At 47.6% G+C, this 17,878-nt stretch overlaps 2 protein-coding genes across 3 annotated transcripts in view; both read left to right on the top strand.

The window, feature by feature from the left end:
• Window positions 1-8,477, top strand: part of MRPL50 (mitochondrial ribosomal protein L50) — a 16,389-nt gene extending 7,912 nt beyond the window's left edge. The window contains exons 2-4 of the mRNA XM_006036586.3: window positions 5,985-6,015; window positions 6,924-7,105; window positions 7,223-8,477. Of these exons, the coding sequence (XP_006036648.2) occupies window positions 5,985-6,015; window positions 6,924-7,105; window positions 7,223-7,607 (598 nt within the window). The 3' untranslated portion in view covers window positions 7,608-8,477. The remainder of the gene's footprint in view (window positions 1-5,984; window positions 6,016-6,923; window positions 7,106-7,222) is intronic.
• Window positions 8,478-13,038: 4,561 nt separating this feature from the next.
• LOC102376159 (acyl-coenzyme A amino acid N-acyltransferase 1-like) overlaps window positions 13,039-17,878 on the top strand; it is a 6,993-nt gene continuing 2,153 nt past the window's right edge. Inside the window, exons 1-3 of one of the 2 annotated variants that reach the window (XM_006036585.3) lie at window positions 13,039-13,173; window positions 14,989-15,466; window positions 17,630-17,832. In XM_006036585.3, the coding sequence (XP_006036647.1) occupies window positions 15,004-15,466; window positions 17,630-17,832 (666 nt within the window). In that variant the 5' untranslated portion in view covers window positions 13,039-13,173; window positions 14,989-15,003. Of the gene's footprint in view, window positions 13,174-14,210; window positions 14,400-14,988; window positions 15,467-17,629; window positions 17,833-17,878 lie in introns of those variants that run through there. The other variant, XM_025192860.1, reaches the window with a different exon arrangement.

The following is a 17,878-nucleotide window of genomic DNA, read 5'->3' as shown; positions in this document are numbered from 1 at the left end:
AGCAGGAAAAAGCAAGTGCAGCAAAAAAATAAAGGGGAGAAGTTGCCTCCACCTGTCTCGACACAAGACTCAGACTGAGACAGCCTGGCGCTCCTCTTGTCCCCAGAGACTGAGATCTTGGCACTGACTTTACAGTTCTTGGCTGACTCTTCAGTTTCTGCCATCTGCTGGAACGTGGGACATGACACTTTTGCTATACAAATCATTTGGGTTTTGAATGTTAGTTCACCGGTACTGACAGGCAAAACGGTTAATAACTGCAATATTGGTTTGGTATGTGCCCCATGTAATCTTCACCAATCACTTTTCCAGATATACGTGCAACTGAACTTTCCCGTCAAAAATCTGCAATTAAGCAGTAGCAACAAGACTGAACTTCAGGCACCTTCTTCTGCAGTATACACAACCATGTCAATTCCTGTTTCACCAGTATTATCATTGAACTGGACTGTATATAATAAATCTATTGGACAATGTCAGGACACCACATTAAATTGGACACAATTTGCATATACGGACATTGGTATGAATAAAGATCTACAGCAAAAGCTCTGTTATCCGGCACCCATGGGGAATGGGAGGTGCCGGATAACCAAATAAGCCGGTTACTTGAGAGGCCCAAATAGGCATCTTTGCCTATCCAGGCTGCTGCCCCTCCCGCTGTATCCAGTGCGCTGCCAGCCCTCCCTGGTGTCAATGTGCCAGGGGAAAGGGAGTGGGGCAGCGCGCAGCCTGCTTTGCCCCGGGTCACGGGGGCTAGGCAAAACTGGAAGTGCCACAGCGGGCACTTCTGGTTTCACTTTTGCCGCATCGACCAGCCTGCCAGTTAATGGAGCATGCCGGTTTCTAAGGTACCGGATAACACGGCTTTTACTGTAGTAGGATAGTGGTCTATCTAAATGAGATATATGTCTGATCTGTTTAAGTTCAATGCTGTAATAACACCTCCTATTGTAGCTGCAGGTCTAGTATATGTAAAAAGGAATCAACTTTAATCACCGAGCCAGTGAGAGCCTTAAGAAAAATTGAAATGTATCTTGATCACATAAATTTGAATTGGTTAAATAAGAAATGGGGTAAATTTATTAGACCCTAAAATTAGGATGGTCTAATTGGGTACAAAAAATACAGAGGTCATTGCACAGAGTGAGGAAAAGGAGAGATTTACCATGTGCAATCAGTGGCATAAGCATGGGCACATGCTTATGCTTATCCGCTCAACTTTGCGGATAGAGACCCTGGCTAGTAAGTTTCACAGGTAACTCATGAAATTCAAAGCTTAAAAGCCCTCATCACAACTGCACTTTCTAAGGTCTCATACCAAGAGTGGTTCACAGCAGATACTCCCTAAGTGGAGAGAATTGAATTAATTAGACGACATCATTTCGCTGAAAACAGTTCATTAGCTACAGAAGAATACAGCATTGTCATTTTCATATGTCCAGACTCAACTGTGGGTCCAAAACATTGTCATGGGTTTATTATGACAGGGATATGCAAGAATTAAAAGAGATAGTATTACTATAACAGCTGCAGAGTTTTGCTTGGCTGCAAACTGAATAGATGAGCCATGCCTCAGGACTTTGCAGAGAGAGGCAGCAAAAAGTTTGCAGAGGGTGCACAGCTTTCCAAACGGAGGATGTGCTGTGCAAAATGCATGCTTTTACTGGTAGACAAGGTTCTTTGGGTGAACCTGATATCTTTTATTAGACCAACTTAAATAGTTGGAGAACAATTTTTAAGCAAGCTTTCGGGTTCAAAAAACATTTGTCAGGCTAAGGAAGTTTCAGCAGTTGATGTGTGATCTTCCTGCTTTTTACTGGTGCATTTAAACTGCAGCCAGAGTCCCCCATCGCAAAACCCAGACTCTGATTGCCTACTATGGAGCCATAAAAAGTTGAGGGAAGAACACCAGGGAGAGAGAGAAAAATCTGAGCCTGGAGATAGGGACAGCGACTCAGCCCCCTCCTTTCCCCCAGGCAGAAGGAACAGAGCTGTGTCATGCCAGGGAGCAGAGTTCAGGACAGGGGAGAGTCTGAGTCATCCCAGGAGAAACTGTTTCCTCACTGGGTTGCAACTGTGCCCTCAGGGACACAGATATCCAGGGAAGGAGTAGGAAAGGGTTAGTAAGCCAGCTGGGCATTGGGAAAAGCTGTCGGGTCAGAGACTTGTTAAAGGAAACCCCTGTTCAGGCTAGGCGAGCTTGAGTGGCTTGGTCGGGGACCTGGGGAAAAAAAAAACAATGGGGAAGTTCCCTGTTTGAGCTGGGAAAAGGGAACTCTCATGCTGGGTTGTAAGCAACAGGAGGGGCACTGGTTTCAGAGGACTGCCTGAAGAAGCACCAGACTCATGGGGAACAGGTGTGGGGAGACATTTAACTATGGAGCGTGTGCAGACAACTTATTCCAGGCTGCACAAGAGGAAGCCACCTGTTGCATCGTGGACCTCAGCAGAGAACTCTGCTGAAGGGAGACCTGTGTCCAAAGTTAAGCCAGAGTATGTTTGCACCACCTAGCCGTGGACCACGGCAATAACCGTGTTTCTCTTTATTTGCAAGGGGAGTGGGGTTTAACCCCAGGGGGAAACTTTCAAAGTTTATGACCAGGAGAATGTAATCAGTGAGAGAGTTGACTGTAAGTCGGGGCAGACAATTATTTTGGGCAGAGGGCTGCTTACTGAGTTTTGGCAAGCCATCAAGGGCTGCATGACAGGAAGCCCAGGGCAGATTAATATTAATTTTCTAAATTTTTTAGGGCCCTGCGGGCTGGATAGAATGCCCTGGTGGGCCGCATCCAGCCCCCGGGCCGCATTTTGCCCACCCCTGCTGTAAGTTGTAACAACCACTGCTTTTCTTAATGCTGTATTTGTATATAATGGTCAATTATTATTTCTTTTTAATTTACTATTGATAATATATATTTCCTGTTACTGTTATTAATCCATTTTCCCTTTCTTGTATATAGTTGTATATAAATAAAGAAAATCCCTTTTTTCTCAGTGGGGCTTATAGTGAGGTTCTTGGGCAGTGAGAGTGAGGGACACCCTCCCCAGGGACACCTCAGTTAACAGGCCTACTTGAGGGGGGGGTCCCAAGGTTACTGGCACCCTGAGGATCCAGAATCCGGCACATCGCCCTGCCTAGTGTGCCGGCAAGGGTTACATTACAATTCCTGGGGGCAAGAAGAGGATGGGGGAGAGAAGCTGGTACCAGATCCTGTCCAGAGAAGGTAAATGATCCAGCTGCCTCTGCCTTTGGTTTGCTGTGTGTGTTTGGTGGGCTGTGTGCTTGGGGCGTGTGCTCTGAGAAGCTGGGAGTGATTGCTGACTGGCCCTACAAGAAGCCCTAACAAGGGGCCTGAGCATCCTTTGTAAGCAGCTTTTCAGCATTCTCAAATGTATTAATTAATTATATTTATTCTTCAAACATTATTCTGCAAATAATTCTTGATCTTACAGAAGTATTTGGTATAAGATAGTTGAAGGATGTTTTGAACAAACCCAAGCCACATGGCACATAGCAATGCATTAATGCTATATTTCTGTTTTCAGACTGGAACAATTGGGATTTCCAAAGCAAATGTTCTGAGTTTAGAAATTGAAAATGTGCTTTCTGAAAATATTTTCCAAAATTAGACTATAGTGACCTTTTTGTGATCATTCCTGCCATAAAACTAATTCATTAGACCAGTGTAGAAGGCAAACACAAAAGAAGTGTAAACACTATCACAATCTCAGAACCAGCTCCACCGCTGATATACATTGGCCTGTTTGCATTGATGTTAATGGCAGGTGACATCAGCTCAGACTCATGTAAGTTTTGTGGTGAGTTAGTCAAATTCTTTACTCTGTTGAAACTACCAATGCTTGCAGGAAATGGTGAACAGTAGTCACTGTGGTATCTAAGCTATAGCTATACACAAGTTTGTTGATGAATACTAACTTCACTCATCACAGTTCATTTCCTTTCAAGGAAAACTCTGCCTTGGGGCTCCCCAGAAAGAAGCCTTATCCTGCTCCCCTCCTTAAGAACCCTTCTGAAGTTAGTCCAGATATGGCTCTTTAAGGAGCAAGTCTTTGGTTTGAAGACCCTGGTTATCCTCTGTCCCTGGCTATGCATAGCACCCCCAAAATCAAAGAGCTCCTTCTTTGATCAGTTCCTGAGAAAATACTCTTCAAAGTATGCGGGGGCAGGGGTCAGGCTGCTAACATCCCAAACAGCACAGAAGACTCTTCTGCTTCCAACAGCCTTTATTGTGCTGCTGCATTTTCCCTGTCCTTCCTCAGACTTCTGCTTACTCACACTCTCTCTCTCTCTCTGTCTTCTCTGAGGTGACTTCTTTCTCTCCATAACCCTCCCCCAATTCCCCAGCTCCCTCAGAGCCTTTTTAACTTAGGCACACTGGGCCACATTTGCAACAAAATGGTAACAAACCTATGGAATAAATCTGGTGACTAAAACCCACTCAATCCAATGAAACATGAAGGGGAACCAATCAGAGAGCAGTCTCCTGGGCCTGCTGCTAGGCCCAGACTGGTCTCTTCCCTTGAGTTGAAAAGTGCATCTAGATGTCCTATTTTGAAACTATTTGCAGCTACGTGTGCTCATAGTGAGCCCTTCAAGTGTTCCTTGTAAGACCTCCAGGCTAGAACTCATCCCACTTAGCTCTCTGATCACATCGCTACAGATGTTAAGTGTTGGCCATCCTGAAATGGCTTATCAATTCTGCTCAGATTCACTAAATAATACTGGCTGAAAAAAACCTGTCACCAAGCTGTTTGCTTATTTGTCCTCATTTCTTCCAGTGCTATAGCTCTCACCCATGATGAATTAGAATCAGGTTCAACTCCTTTGTCTACTGGGGTTTGAACCTACTATCTCCCAGGCATTGTCCCTAGGGGTGTGCAAGGCCCAGGGCATATCAGCCCATATGGGTGCCAGGGGGCGGGTGGCGAGCAGCTGGAACAGCAGAACCTGTACAGCACTGTTCATGGAGCCCCCAAAGTGCACCGCCCAAGGCAGTTGCCCTGATTTGACCCCACTAGGGATGGCCCTGCTCCCATATAAAAGCTACAATAAGGTACTTTAGTAAGAGGCTTCTCTTCTCTCTGGATTAAGTTGTTCAACTATACATATGCTACTTAAACATTTATTGTATCAAAGAGTAGGCAGAGGAGAACGATTCTTTTGCCAGGCCGTTAGGATGCTCGCCTGCATTTTAGTTTGCTGGGTGTTTGATGCTGGATTATTTATGCAAATGAAAACAAAGCGGGTGGCAAGTTACAAAAGCATGCAAGTCAAAGCTTTTTTTATTTTCAGACCGTCTCTTCATATCATACAAGGCAGCCTGGCTCAGGACTGGCAGTACTGGGGAGTTAAGGTTAAGGGAGCTGAGATGCCCAGAGGATTGTGTGTCAGAGCAGATCAACTGCATGTGGAATGGGAAGTGATGGCCCTGATTTGGCACCCAATTCAGCAAACCACTTCTGTTAGGGACACTTTCAGAGTGAGCATGCAGGTTTTAAGGATCTGCCCCTGGCAGAATGCCTGGCCTGATACAAATGTTCGCTGTACAGAGCACCCCAGTCTAGTTCAGGTAGGAGCCATTTCCCATCATGCCCTTCCCCACGTATCTCTTCCAATATGGCAAACACGATTCATAAGATAAACCCAAAGATTTTAAAATAGGGATCCATAGTGTTAAAAATATGCTACCCTTTTGTGGTCTGAGTTCTTTGCAAAAGAATTGCTGTATTATTTTTCTGTAGTAAAAAAACAAGTGAAAACTAGAAATTAGCATTTTCTGATGGGTGCTTTGAGTCTAACAAAGAGTGCCTTGAATCTAAAAAGGTTGAGAATTACTGCCTTGCAGTCTATAATGCTCTTTCTGTCTCTCTCTGTTGGAAGAATGCTGGAAGGAGTGTTTTGATATTTCTCCTTAAGGTTGTTGTTTCTGTTTTGGTTTTTTTCCCATTTGTCACTCTAGATATGTCAGGAATACCTGTGTAGCTTTAGAGGTAGTGACAAATAGTTGTAATGAAAGCAGGGACCTGACAGAACCAAGCAACTGTAGTTAAAGCTTTAGCAGAAATGTATCTGTTTTCAGCCTCTTCCATCCTTTCCTCCTTCACCCCATGTCACTGGGAGGTGGGTGGGGGGAATAGTTATGCTATCAGGCATTTATTTTCTTCCTCTCCAAGGGCACTTTCAAATAAACCCCTTTCCCTCGCACTACTGGCTCCTTGTCAGCCTTGAGGGCTTAAAATTCCTGGCCATGGGGCTGTTCTGCCAACCAGGCCAGCCACCACATAGGTTTATCACCTTGCGAAGCAGTTTGCATATGCCATAAAGCCCGGTTAGTTTGCTCCTCCTTTACAAGGTCTTGGTCCTGAAGTTAAGTCTGACAAGCCTGTTGATACACAGGCGATTGCTCCTGCTCGGGGGCTGCGACCTAGATGAGGGCGCGTCTGTCTAAGGACAAGGCTCTTTGGGTAAACGTGATGTCTCGTCTTAGACCAACTAAACAGTGCGTGCAAGCTTTCGAGCAAACACCCGATGCTGCTTCTCCGGAGTCTGGCCTACACGCCAGCTCCTTCGTCAAACCGGCCAGCACTGGCTCATGCGCATGAGCATGCCCTGCCCTGCACCCCGCGGCCTCTGAAAGGACGCTAAGGCCCCGCAGGGTGCCACGAGCTCGTTGCACGAAGGACGAATGTGTCCGCACCCGGCGCTACATCGCGCTCGCCCCCCCAGCAACAGCTGCGCCTGCGCACAACGGAGCCGGCACCTCAGCACGGGCCAGGGAGCGGACAACGAGCCATGACGTCACAATGAAAAGGACGGGCGGGGGCATTGATTGGCAACCGGGGGACAACTCCAGACCGAGACTGGGCGGGCCGAGGGAGGTCAGCTCCTGTGGCAATAGGAGCCCCAACCCACGCCCTCCCTCAGCCTACTCCGCCTCGCCTCTCCCAGAGTGCACCGCAGCGGCGCAGCTACTTCCGGGCGGGGGCGGAGGCGGAGCTGGCTTTCTGTCGGCTCCAAGAGGGCGGGGGCGCTGGTGCGGCGGGTGGCAGCGTTGCGCGGGGGGTTGTGGGGCGGCCGCAGGTGAGAACCGGGGAGGGCGCGCGGGCGGGCGGGCAATAGGCCCTGGGGGACCGGGCGGGGAGCCCCTGCCCCTGCGGAAGACGTGACAACCGCACGCTCTGCCTCTGGTTCCCGCAGGAATCAGGAGGCCGAGGCCGAGGCCGAGACCGAAGTCAAGAACATGGAGCCCGCCTTGGCCTGCCCGCCACCGCGCAGCAGGCGGTACGTGCCCCCCGAGAACCTGTCCCATCTCCTGAAGGCCCACGTCCAGGCCCTGGCGGGGCCTGCGCTGGCTGCGGACTGGCAGCAAACCCCACTCGGGGATCTTGGGCTCAGGTACCACCTCCTGGCACAGCTGGCTGCCGAGTTGGGCCACACCGTCCCCAACTCACAGCTCCACCAGATGCGCACGGCTCAGGACGTTTTCGACTTCTACAGCACTCCCGTCAAGGATGCATCGAAATTCGATGAGCTGTGCACAGCAAAGCTGCCGCCGAACCTCAAGATCACTTGGGAGTACTGAGCCCTGCCAGCAGGGAGCGGGGCCGGCTGGCCTGGCCTCAGGGGAGACTCGCGTGGCAGGGGCAACACAGTGATGATTTTGACATATGATGGCTCCATCAGAAGTTGGCTTTTATGACTTAATTTTTCAAGGGTGCTGCCTTTTTGTTACGCAACATTTTATTATAATAAAACTACTAACAGGAGGGACTAACCTCTGAATTTTCTTTCCTCGTGTCCCCATAAATTTCATTTAGCAGGATCCACGTTGCATAATGGCTCTGCACTCCTCACAGTCAGCTGAGGCAAGGTCCAATATGCTCCTTGTTAGTAAGGGCAGTGTTTGTGCCGGCTACATAATTTTAATCACTTGCACCACAGCCAGCGGATGCTGGAAGTGGGGTAAGGAAAGTCTTATTCAACCCTCTTCGTGGTTGGCCTTCTCTGGATGGGGATGCAGGTGTGTGTGCTGCCAGGATTAATAAATTTCGAAGTGGCTGTACTACCTTTGAAATGTAGTTGGGTTGCCCCTAAGAACAGGTTTGTGGGTAATACAAGACACTGACTGAATTTTGCTGGCTACTGTATAGTCAATTCCAACAACCATGGCCAAAGTGAACACTTTACAGTATTACTAAGACTTTCAGGTTAACAATCTTATTAAACATCCAGGAAAGAGCCTCCCTCGCATGCAGTTGTATTTGCTGGTTCCTGGAGTGGCTGCTTAATATGATCGTCACTCAGTTCAGTAGGAAGTGGGTCTCCTCATTCATCTTGTAGGTGTGAAGGGTAGGTAGTGATAATCTATGCTCTTTGTACCCCATCAAAAAGATGCATAAAAGGACAAATAGTTTGTAATAAAATTAAAAATAAGTCAGTGGTGAAATATTAATGCTGGTTTAAATGGGTGCTTTTGTTTTGTTCTGTGTTGCCCAGCTTAAAGGCTCATTGTGGACCTGCTTAAGCATGTATCTGATTGGTGTCACCTCTTTCTGAACTGTGTGGATATCACCCAAAAAACCTTTGCTGCTTAAATATTTCTTGGATTGTCGTAGCTACAGCAGCACTCTAACCTTACTGTAACTTCTCAGGTTCTCCTGGGAGCTCTGTGTCCATTGCACATTCCACTGAGGTACAGCCCATCCCGTATGCCAGTGATTGTCAACTCAGGTGCCTGGAGATCCTTTCAAGGGTACTACAAGGTGCCACGCAATGCTAGTTAGCACTATTGTTGTGTGTGCAAGCACAATGCACAATATAAACCCAGAGACTTCAAACAGGAATCCATAATGCTTAAAACAGTTTAACCTGTTGTGGCCTTCTTGAGTTCTTTGCAGCAGAAAAATTGCTCTACTATTGTTTCACAAAAAAAACCCCAACGTTTTCTTAGGGTTGCCTTGAGTCTAAAAAGGTTGAGGGCTACAGCTGTACACTAAAGTTATTTGCTGCTTTAGTCTGAACATGGTATGTACCATATTTCCAGTATGATTACCCTAAGATTCCTAAATAATTCCTATTTCCATCTGTTTTTTTTTCTTTCTTGTCCCTAAGAACAAGCTGGGGCAATCCACAGGAAGGGCCTGGCTTCCATCCATAGTTGCTGCCACCCCACCAGGAGGTGGGGTAGGTGCCTTGTTCAGCCGCGGCTCGCTCCCAGCCCTGCTTCGTGCCCCAGCCCAATCGACCCAGTCCTTAGAGCCAATCCTTGTCCCGAAGGAGACTGTGGCGTTGATGCCTACGTGGTCAGATGGGTTGCAAATTGGCTGGAGGGCTGCACCCAGAGAGTGGTGGTGGATGGGTCATTTTCAACCTGGAGGGATGTGGGCAGTGGAGTCCCCCAGGGCTCGGTCCTCAGGCCTGTCCTGTTCAACATCTTTATCAGTGCCTTGGATGAGGGGGTAAAAAGCACCTTGTTCAAATTTGCGGATGACACTAAAATGTGGGGAGAGGTGTGCATGATAGAAGGGAGGGACAGGCTACAACTAGATCAGGACAGGTTACAGGGGTGGGTGGATGAGAATAGGGATGGGATTCAATACTGACAAGTGCAGGGTACTGCACCTAGGGAGAGAGAACCAGCAGCATACCTACAGGCTGGGGAACTCCTTCTCATTGGCACAGAGGCAGAAAGGGATCTTGGGAGTTATTGATTCCAAGATTTACATGGGCTGCCAATGTGAGGACGTGGTCAGAAAGGCTAACCACCTTGTCATGCATCCACAGATGCATCACGAGCAGGTCCAAGGAGGTGATCCTTCCCCTCTACGCGACACTGGTTAGGCCGCAGTTGGAGTACTGCATCCAGTTCTGGGAGCCGCACTTCAGGAGAGATGTGGCCGGCATTGAGAGGGTCACGGGGCAGCAGGGCAGGCCCTACAAAGAGAGGCTATGGGACCTGAACCTGTTCAGCCTCCACAAGAGAAGGCTGCACACAAATTAGCTATAGTTCAAGTGCCCCCACCGTGATTTCTAAGTGTGGGGACACTGATACAGGAGATGCAGTGGCACTTTAATTAGACTGCCTCTCAGAGCCGGTCTAATTAAAGCACCGCCTCCACACTCCCAGTTCACATATAAAAGTGCCTGTGCCAGTTGCAGCAGGCAGGGCTAGGCTAGCCATGCTTGTGACTGGCTGTGCAGAGCCCTTTAGCCCCTGCTGAAGTTCTAAATAGAGGTGCCTATTGGATCAACGCCGATAAAAGGGAAATGGCATTATCAGCTTTCGGCTTTTTTTTTTTTTTTTTGGCCATTGTAGCCAATAATGTTTTCTGTATCATTATGCCTTCTGGCCTGGCCCCTGGCAACCTGGGTTCCCTCTAAACCATGGGGCTGGGGTCCCTGGCTGCATGCGTTCTGTCTCATCTGTGGGCCTGGGGCTCCGTATGCCTGGGTTCCCTCCCATGAACTAGGGTGACCCTGGATACACTGCTACCCTCTCATCAATGGGCTGGGCTGGAGCGGAGCAGCTGCTGCGGTGTCACAGGCACTGGCACAGCACAGATTGCGGGCTGGGCCCAGGGTGGGCACCATAAAAGGCACTGAATGCCGGAAAGATGTGACTGGGGCGCGGAGGGGCAAGCACAGCTGCCCAGTGTGACTCAACCTGCAGTGCCTGGGGGTCTGTGCCCCAGGGGCAGAACCTGGAGGGGCTGAAGCAGCCACTTTGCCTCCTTCCCACTGCTGTGCACAGCAGGGTCCTTCCCCCAGCACCTCAGTCCAGCCAGGTCCTTCCCTACCCAGAGCCGGGTCCATTCAGTCTCCCCCATGGGACAGGGGCTTGCCTTGCCCTTGGTAGCAGCAGCACGAGGAGGGGAAGGGGCCCTTCCCCCACCGGAGTCCAGTTCCCAGGAGCTGGGGCCCAGCTGCAGGGAAGGAGTCGCCCAGTTTCTCCAAGCCTAGAATGCTCCTGCAGACCTGCCTTGGGCAGGGGAAGGAGAGCAGGGAGCCTGGTCCAGAGACCACCCAGTCCTGGGCAGCCAGGAAGGCTTACACCAGGGGTGGGCAATTATTTTGGGCAGAGGGCCGCTTACTGAGTTTCAGCAAGCCATCGAGGGCCACATGACAGGCAGCCAGGGGCAGATATATATTAATTTTCTAAATTTTTTTAGGGGCCCCACGGGCCGGATAGAATGGTCTGGCGGGCCGCATTTTGCCCACCCCCGGCTTACACCATCCCCTTCAACCCTACTGGGCAGGCTCAGGCAGCTGCTATTGGCTTGGGTTCAAGGGCATCACATGAAAGAGCAGGGGCTGAAAGGCTCTGCACAGGCAGTCACAGGTATTTCTAGGCTAGCCTTGCCTGCTGCAACTGGCACAGGCATTTTTACATGTGCTCCAGGAGTGGGGGTCCCAATGCTTTAATTAGGGCGGCTTCAAGAGTTGCTTTAATTAAAGTGATGCAGCATCTCCTGGATCAGCGTCCCTGCGCTTAGAAATGGTGGTGGAAGCGCTTCAACTAAAGCTCATTCCTGCGCATGTTATACATTTAAAACAAAAAAAAGTTTATTTATGTCAGTAATTTAAAATGTCTTGGATTATTACCAAATATTAGTTATCAGATTGGCAGAAGCCGATATGGTTGGTTAATAAGTGGCTATCAGTATCGGCCAAGAAAATCTTTATTGGTGCACTCCTAGTCTTTGCTTTATGATTGAGTTTACAAGTAACTTGTATGAGGACAGATAGGGAAGTGAGCAAATCCCAAAAGGTTTCTCCTATTTCAAAGGGTATCTTTATAAATGTACATTTTGTAAATGATGTACAAATAATTCTGGGTTTCCTATCACAACTAAGCCATCCTTAGGAGGAGGTGAGCAAAAGCACAGCAGGTATGTGGCACATGAATGCCAGAAAAATGCAATAGAAAATCTTAATCCTACACAAGTATTATACAGTAATGAATGTTCCTGCCATGGGACTGGGTCTTTGGTTTTTAACCCCAAATGCCTGAGACTGTTCTGAGACCCATGTAAGGTGGGCTAAGCAGCATTAAGTTTTTCAGAGGGATGGGCTGAATTGTGCCAACTGCAAAATTGAACCTGTGTTTTAAAAAGATTGAGGTATGTTAAAGCTTATGGGGCCCACAGTGCTTTCCTCTGTGTACCACCAGAGCTATACATTAGCTTGATTATTCAAAACAAAGGGCAGGTCCATAATTGCTGCAAGGGGTCTGAAGCCCCCTTTCACACCACACCTGTTAGGAGCCCCGGTGATAGCAAAGCTCTTTGCGACATCGTTAGTTAAGGCTGCAGCTCTAAGTTATGGCTGCAGCTAATGGCTGCATTTTGGAAAGTACTTAGAGTATTTAAGACTATTGCCTGTAGTAATTTGATGTTCTGGTTTTTTATGTTAAAAGAAGTGAATTGTATGAAGTGAGCTAGAATCCTGTTGAAATAAGAGGGTTTGTTAATGCGCTAACATTGACATGAATGTCATGGTTAGTTGAGGGAAAAGCATGTAAGGAAAGAGATAAAAGGGGACGTTCAGAGCAATCCTAGGAGGTATCAGAACCAAGGGATAGAAGGATCCATCAGCAAGCGATCATGGATCCTTGCCAGTACTGCGAAAGCTTGTTTCACTTATTGCACTCTGTAACCCAATGGGTTATTATTTAACTGCTTAGATCTTGGCATTGTGTTCTATACTACATGGTTAAGTACACATGGTCCTCTCAATTCACCCTCTTTATGCTCTGCTTCCTGACCTCTGGCAGAAGTGTAGGCGGTTGCAACACTGCTGATCTTTGCTGAAAAGCTCTCAGGAACAGTGTACACTCTTTGCCCTGCAAAATTACTACTTGCATCTACTTGGCAAGGAAAGGGTTACAGGCCTCTTAATAGCCTCTTATCCAATACATTTATCTGTTCCTGTTCTGACCCTCCTATTTTTGTTACTTGCCCTATTGTGTCCTGCTTTCCTTCTGTTCAAGTGGCAGAAGGGAGGAAACTGAACTATGGAAAAGGGAGAGGAGTTTGGAAGGCAGTATGGCAAATAGGAGGAGTTTGCCTCTGCTGGTGTGGTAGCCTTTCCCCCATTTGCTCAGAAGCAGCTTGACCCTCTCTGACTTGAGAGCAACCTGGAGTCCTCAGGTAGGTAGGGTGTTCCTGATGTTGCAGAGCTGCCCCTCAGCCTGACATAGTTAACTCTTATTCAGATGGGCTGCTCTAACCTATCCTTGTGGTAAGCTTACTTTACCTGGCAGGGGAAACACCATGTATCTGGGGCCAGGAAGGCACTTTTCCTTAACCATACTCACAGATAACTGTTCTTCTGGCGTGGTTTAGTACCCGCTGAGGTGCTGGGGCTTAAAGCCCACTTTATGGAAATGAGAGGTTCCTCCATAGCTTGCTTCTGCAGCCATATGCCTGAGGGCAGGCAAAACTCGGGGGCATCTGAACCCCAAGCCTCCGGGCTTGGGCCTGCACATATGATGCCTGCCAAAAGACTTCAGAAATATCTGAAGCCACTGGTGGGGGCAGAGGATGTTTGTTGGTTGTAGGGTCACTTATGGTTCTGGACTGACTCATGGATTTGAACTTGATTTGGCTTGGAACATGAAAATTTTCTTTCAAAGAACAAAAAAAAAAGGATGTTGTGGGGAGGAGGAGCTGGACTAACTTGTAATGAGACCAGATCAGGCTTGAGGGTTTTTGAACATAGGAGTCAGAGCTGTTTGTGAAGAGTGGAAGGCAAAGGTAGGAACTGGACAGCACATCTGCTCCAGTGGGGTGTGGAGGGCCAGATTTGTGCGAGGTATTCAGCGACCTAAAAATGCAAAGATTTTCCTAGTAGGATTTTCTGAGGTGCCCAGGAGCCAGAATACCTACTGAAATCGACGCTAGCTGCACCTCTGGAGCTGTAGCACCTTTAAAAACCTGTCCCTGTGTTGGCAGGGACCTGGCGCTCCTCTGCTGTCTGCAAAGGCAGGAGAGGGGAAGAGAAAGGGGGCAAAAAAGCTATGAACATACTATGATTAGAGGGAGAGAAAGGACACATTGAACCCCTTCTGGAGAGAGAGAGAGAGAGAGAGAGTTGGCTCTGGCCAGGGGGAATTTGTTCAGGTTGCCAGAACAGGAACCTCCCCGTCTTAATTAAGACTTAACAAAGATAGAGAGGCAGAAGTAGATTCGTCCTGTTCCGGTTCTGTGGCATAGTTTTGGCTGAGTCATTTAGGTGCTCTGTCTTTACCTGATGAACACAGACGTAGAAATACCAGTGCTGGTATGCATACACATTTTGGAATATGACCAAAAACTAACGGACTGAGATGACTGCTTTCAGGCATTAGCGCATCCCATTGGAGGCAGCACAGCAGGTAAGGAACAGAAAAGTTCCCCTTTTGCACTAGTGCCTTCTGCGCTAACATAAAGTGCTCTCTGGTGATAGTGCCATCTGTCACAGGAGTGCCAAGACCAAATGCATGAATGCTTGTGACTCCAGGGGCCTTGTATGGAAGACATTATGGCAGTTTTACTGAACCAGTTTAGGTGTGCCAGTGAAATAAAGGAGGTACAGTTGGTCCCATTCAGTGGGCTCTCAAACCCTTCTGCTGTAAATCCTGGGAAGTTTAGCCCTTGCAACTCCAGGGCCACTGCGGTTAAATATTAGTTGCAGTATAAGCCTTTCCAAGGAGGGAGCTGGCAGCTGAGCATCTTATTTTATCATTGAACATTCCCTCTGGGCTGAAGTTTCCTAAAACAAAAAACAAAATTTCAAGCTATGTTCCCTATGTTCTTGCAACTAAGCCAGCTTTGACAAGAATCATGGGAAGCTTGTCCTGAGGGACTGGATGACCTGATTTAGTAAGGTACATCTACCGTTATCTCACAGTTCAGCACATTGTGTCATGTTTGATGTTCCCAATTTCACTTTCTCTGTCTCCTTTATCTTGTGCTTCCTACTAGAGCTCTGCTTTGGCAATGGCTAAGCTCACAGTCACCCCAAGGACATCCCTTGTTGATGAACCAGTGAAAATCCATGTCTCTGGTTTGGCTCCCTTTAAGCTGGTGACCCTCCAAGCCTCTTTGACAGATGAGAAGGGGGTGCTCTTCCAGTCCAGAGCTTTCTACCAGTCCAGTGAGTCTGGTGAGGTTGATTTGGAGCAAGCTGCTGCTCTGGGAGGAGATTATGCTGGCGTGCACCCCATGGGTCTCTTCCAGTTCTTGAAACCGGAAAAGATGTTTCACAGGTTGATGAAACGAGATGTGATGCAGAGTCCATTCCACGTGCGCCTGGATTTGTTCAGCTCATTCCACTTGGTTTCCACACCCTGTGATCAGCCTGTGACAAGCCAGACTGTGGAAAGATGGCATGTGGCACCGGGAGTCCAACGAATCCTGATCAGGGACGGCAGGGTGCGTGGGGCCCTCTTCCTCCCACCAGGTGAAAGACCTCCATCTCATTTCCACAGCTTAATGAATCCAGCCTACATATTGATTTTATGGGTCAGGAAATGTCTGTCTACCGATGACAAGCTTCTCCAAATTACGTTATGTCAAATTATTTGTTGTCATGGCAAATTATTTGCCTAATAGTTTCTCCTAATGACTCCTGGCCAGTACCCCAGTAGTTTGACCACAGTAAGTTTATTATGAATGTTCAAAACCTGAACTTTGCTGGGTAGCTGAGACTGGAGTCATGGATCTCGTGAGGTGATGTTACTCGACTAGATAAGTATGTCTTTTGGGATGCATTTTCAACTGAGAATACTCCTGTTGAGGAGCTCAAAATCCTAGTCTGGAAATTTCTAGGGCTTGCTTAAAGTTTGCAGGGGCTACATATAACCCTGCCAGTGAACTCCAGAAGCTGTGATAAAAACAAGTTCACAGGTCAGGAGTGCAAACATACACACATGGCAGTGTCTTTGTTCAAAATCCCAAGTGACTCCTCTCACTTTCCCTTGCTGTTTTCACCCAGTTCCCTTTGTTTCTTTTATCCCAGTTCCGTGTGTGTGTGTGTGTGTGTGTGTGTATCAAGTTGATGGTGTAGACCAGTGGGGGCCAAGCATGTATCAGATTAGCCCCATACCTTCCCTGAGTGCCATCCTGATTCCTTCCCCCCCCCCATCTGATTTGCTACTATGCTTTCTGCTCTGTGCCTTATTTGCCAGTCTGTTGCCTGTCTCCTCCTCAGTTTGCCATGTATCACACACACAGGCTGCCCGTGCCTCTTGTGGCACCCATGCTGTAGATTGGCCATGTATGGTGTACAGTAGCATGTTCTAATTTTACAAGGAAGCTCTACATCATTAGGAAAATTATGAAGTTCATGGCCTAATCACAGGACTGTCTGCAGCCTCGATTGCCAATAAATTAAATAATAGAAATCCGAGGAAAGGCTTTTCTCCTCTAGAATTCTGCCTTTAACATTCAGCAGCAACATAAAAAGCTTTTACATGCACCACCAGAGAACAAATCTGGGAGCTTCCCTGGATTTGGTTTTATTGCATTATGTGTTGAGACAGCGCAACTCTCTCAACTGTAGTAGGCAAGGACTAATTCTAACTCTGCATTTGTGGCTTTGTACTGGCAGCAAAGGCACAGACCTGATTGAATCCTTTGGGTATTATGAAACAAATTACTTACATTTAGCAGAGTTCCCTGGTTTGTCCACAGCTGGGAGCCAATGGTAGGTCTCTCTTGTTGAATGCTCAACTTGGTTTTTTTTCAGACATAAAGGTGCTTTGGAAGAGGGGATTATGGGGTTAGAGCACGATTAAGGCGAGTGCTGTAAATAGGAAACAGGAAGCTGAAATTTGGAGTGTTTGTTGGCCAAGCTCAGTAGATGTCAAATGAAAAAATCTTTTGGAGAACTAAAGCTGACCGAGTGGTAGCACAGATGCCATTCACTGCAATTTATCTGTGGCAAGCAGGGTATCTCTTAGAATACATTCTATGATTTAATGAAATAAACTGTACTGCAAGGAGGAATCTGTAGTTTTAGGGTATTGATTGGGGAGTCTGTTGCTGTTTCTTTATATTGTGGGTTGCTTGAGGCTGCTGTGAATCTTCCTAGAAAGGTTGGGATATAAATCTAAATGATGACAATAATATTTACAGAAGAAGGTGTGGCATAATGGTCCTTGGGTCTTTTTTATCCAGTTTGGAGTTAGAAAGGGCAGAGCCATCAAGGTGGAGACTCAGTCACACACATTATCACGCTCTAATATAGAAGAGCCTTGTTTGCATCAGGGTAGAGCTGGTGGATGAGAGTGTAGCAGGGAACTAAATTAATCTCTGCTGTGCTCCACTTTACAGTACAGTAAAGTACAGTACAGTAGTTCTTGTCCTTGGTTTCTAGATAATTCTCTGATACTGTCTCGCATATAGAAGAATTAATCTCCAATTCCAGTAATTGCCTTCATGGGGTAAGAACGGAAAGACTTTCCTGCTCAAGTGCAGTGGGGGCTGGACTCAATGCTCCTGTAAGGTCTCCCCCAGCCCCTAACGTCTATAAATCTGAGTCCTGTGAGGTGTTAGGAAGGACTCCCAACTTTGCCTCTCTCAGACAGAATCATTCATTCTGGTTTCTTGTTCATCTCCTTAGGAGAAGGTCCTTTCCCAGGGCTGATTGACCTGTTCGGCGGTGTGGGTGGACTCATTGAATTTCGAGCCAGTCTTCTCGCCAGTCGTGGTTTCGCTGCGCTTGCCCTAGCGTACTTTGGTTATGAAGACCTGCCTGAGATTCTACTTGAGGTGGATCTGGAATACTTTGAGGAAGCCATCAACGTCCTCTTGAGACACCCCAAGGTACATTCCATTCGCAGATAAGCTCACCCTCATTTCCCTATAACTG

Source organism: Alligator sinensis, unplaced genomic scaffold (genome assembly GCF_000455745.1).
Source record: "Alligator sinensis unplaced genomic scaffold, ASM45574v1 scaffold1365_1, whole genome shotgun sequence".
Classification (NCBI taxonomy): domain Eukaryota; kingdom Metazoa; phylum Chordata; order Crocodylia; family Alligatoridae; genus Alligator; species Alligator sinensis.
The sequence above is the reverse complement of the archived record's forward strand: the minus strand, read 5'-3'. Positions and strand labels throughout refer to the sequence as shown.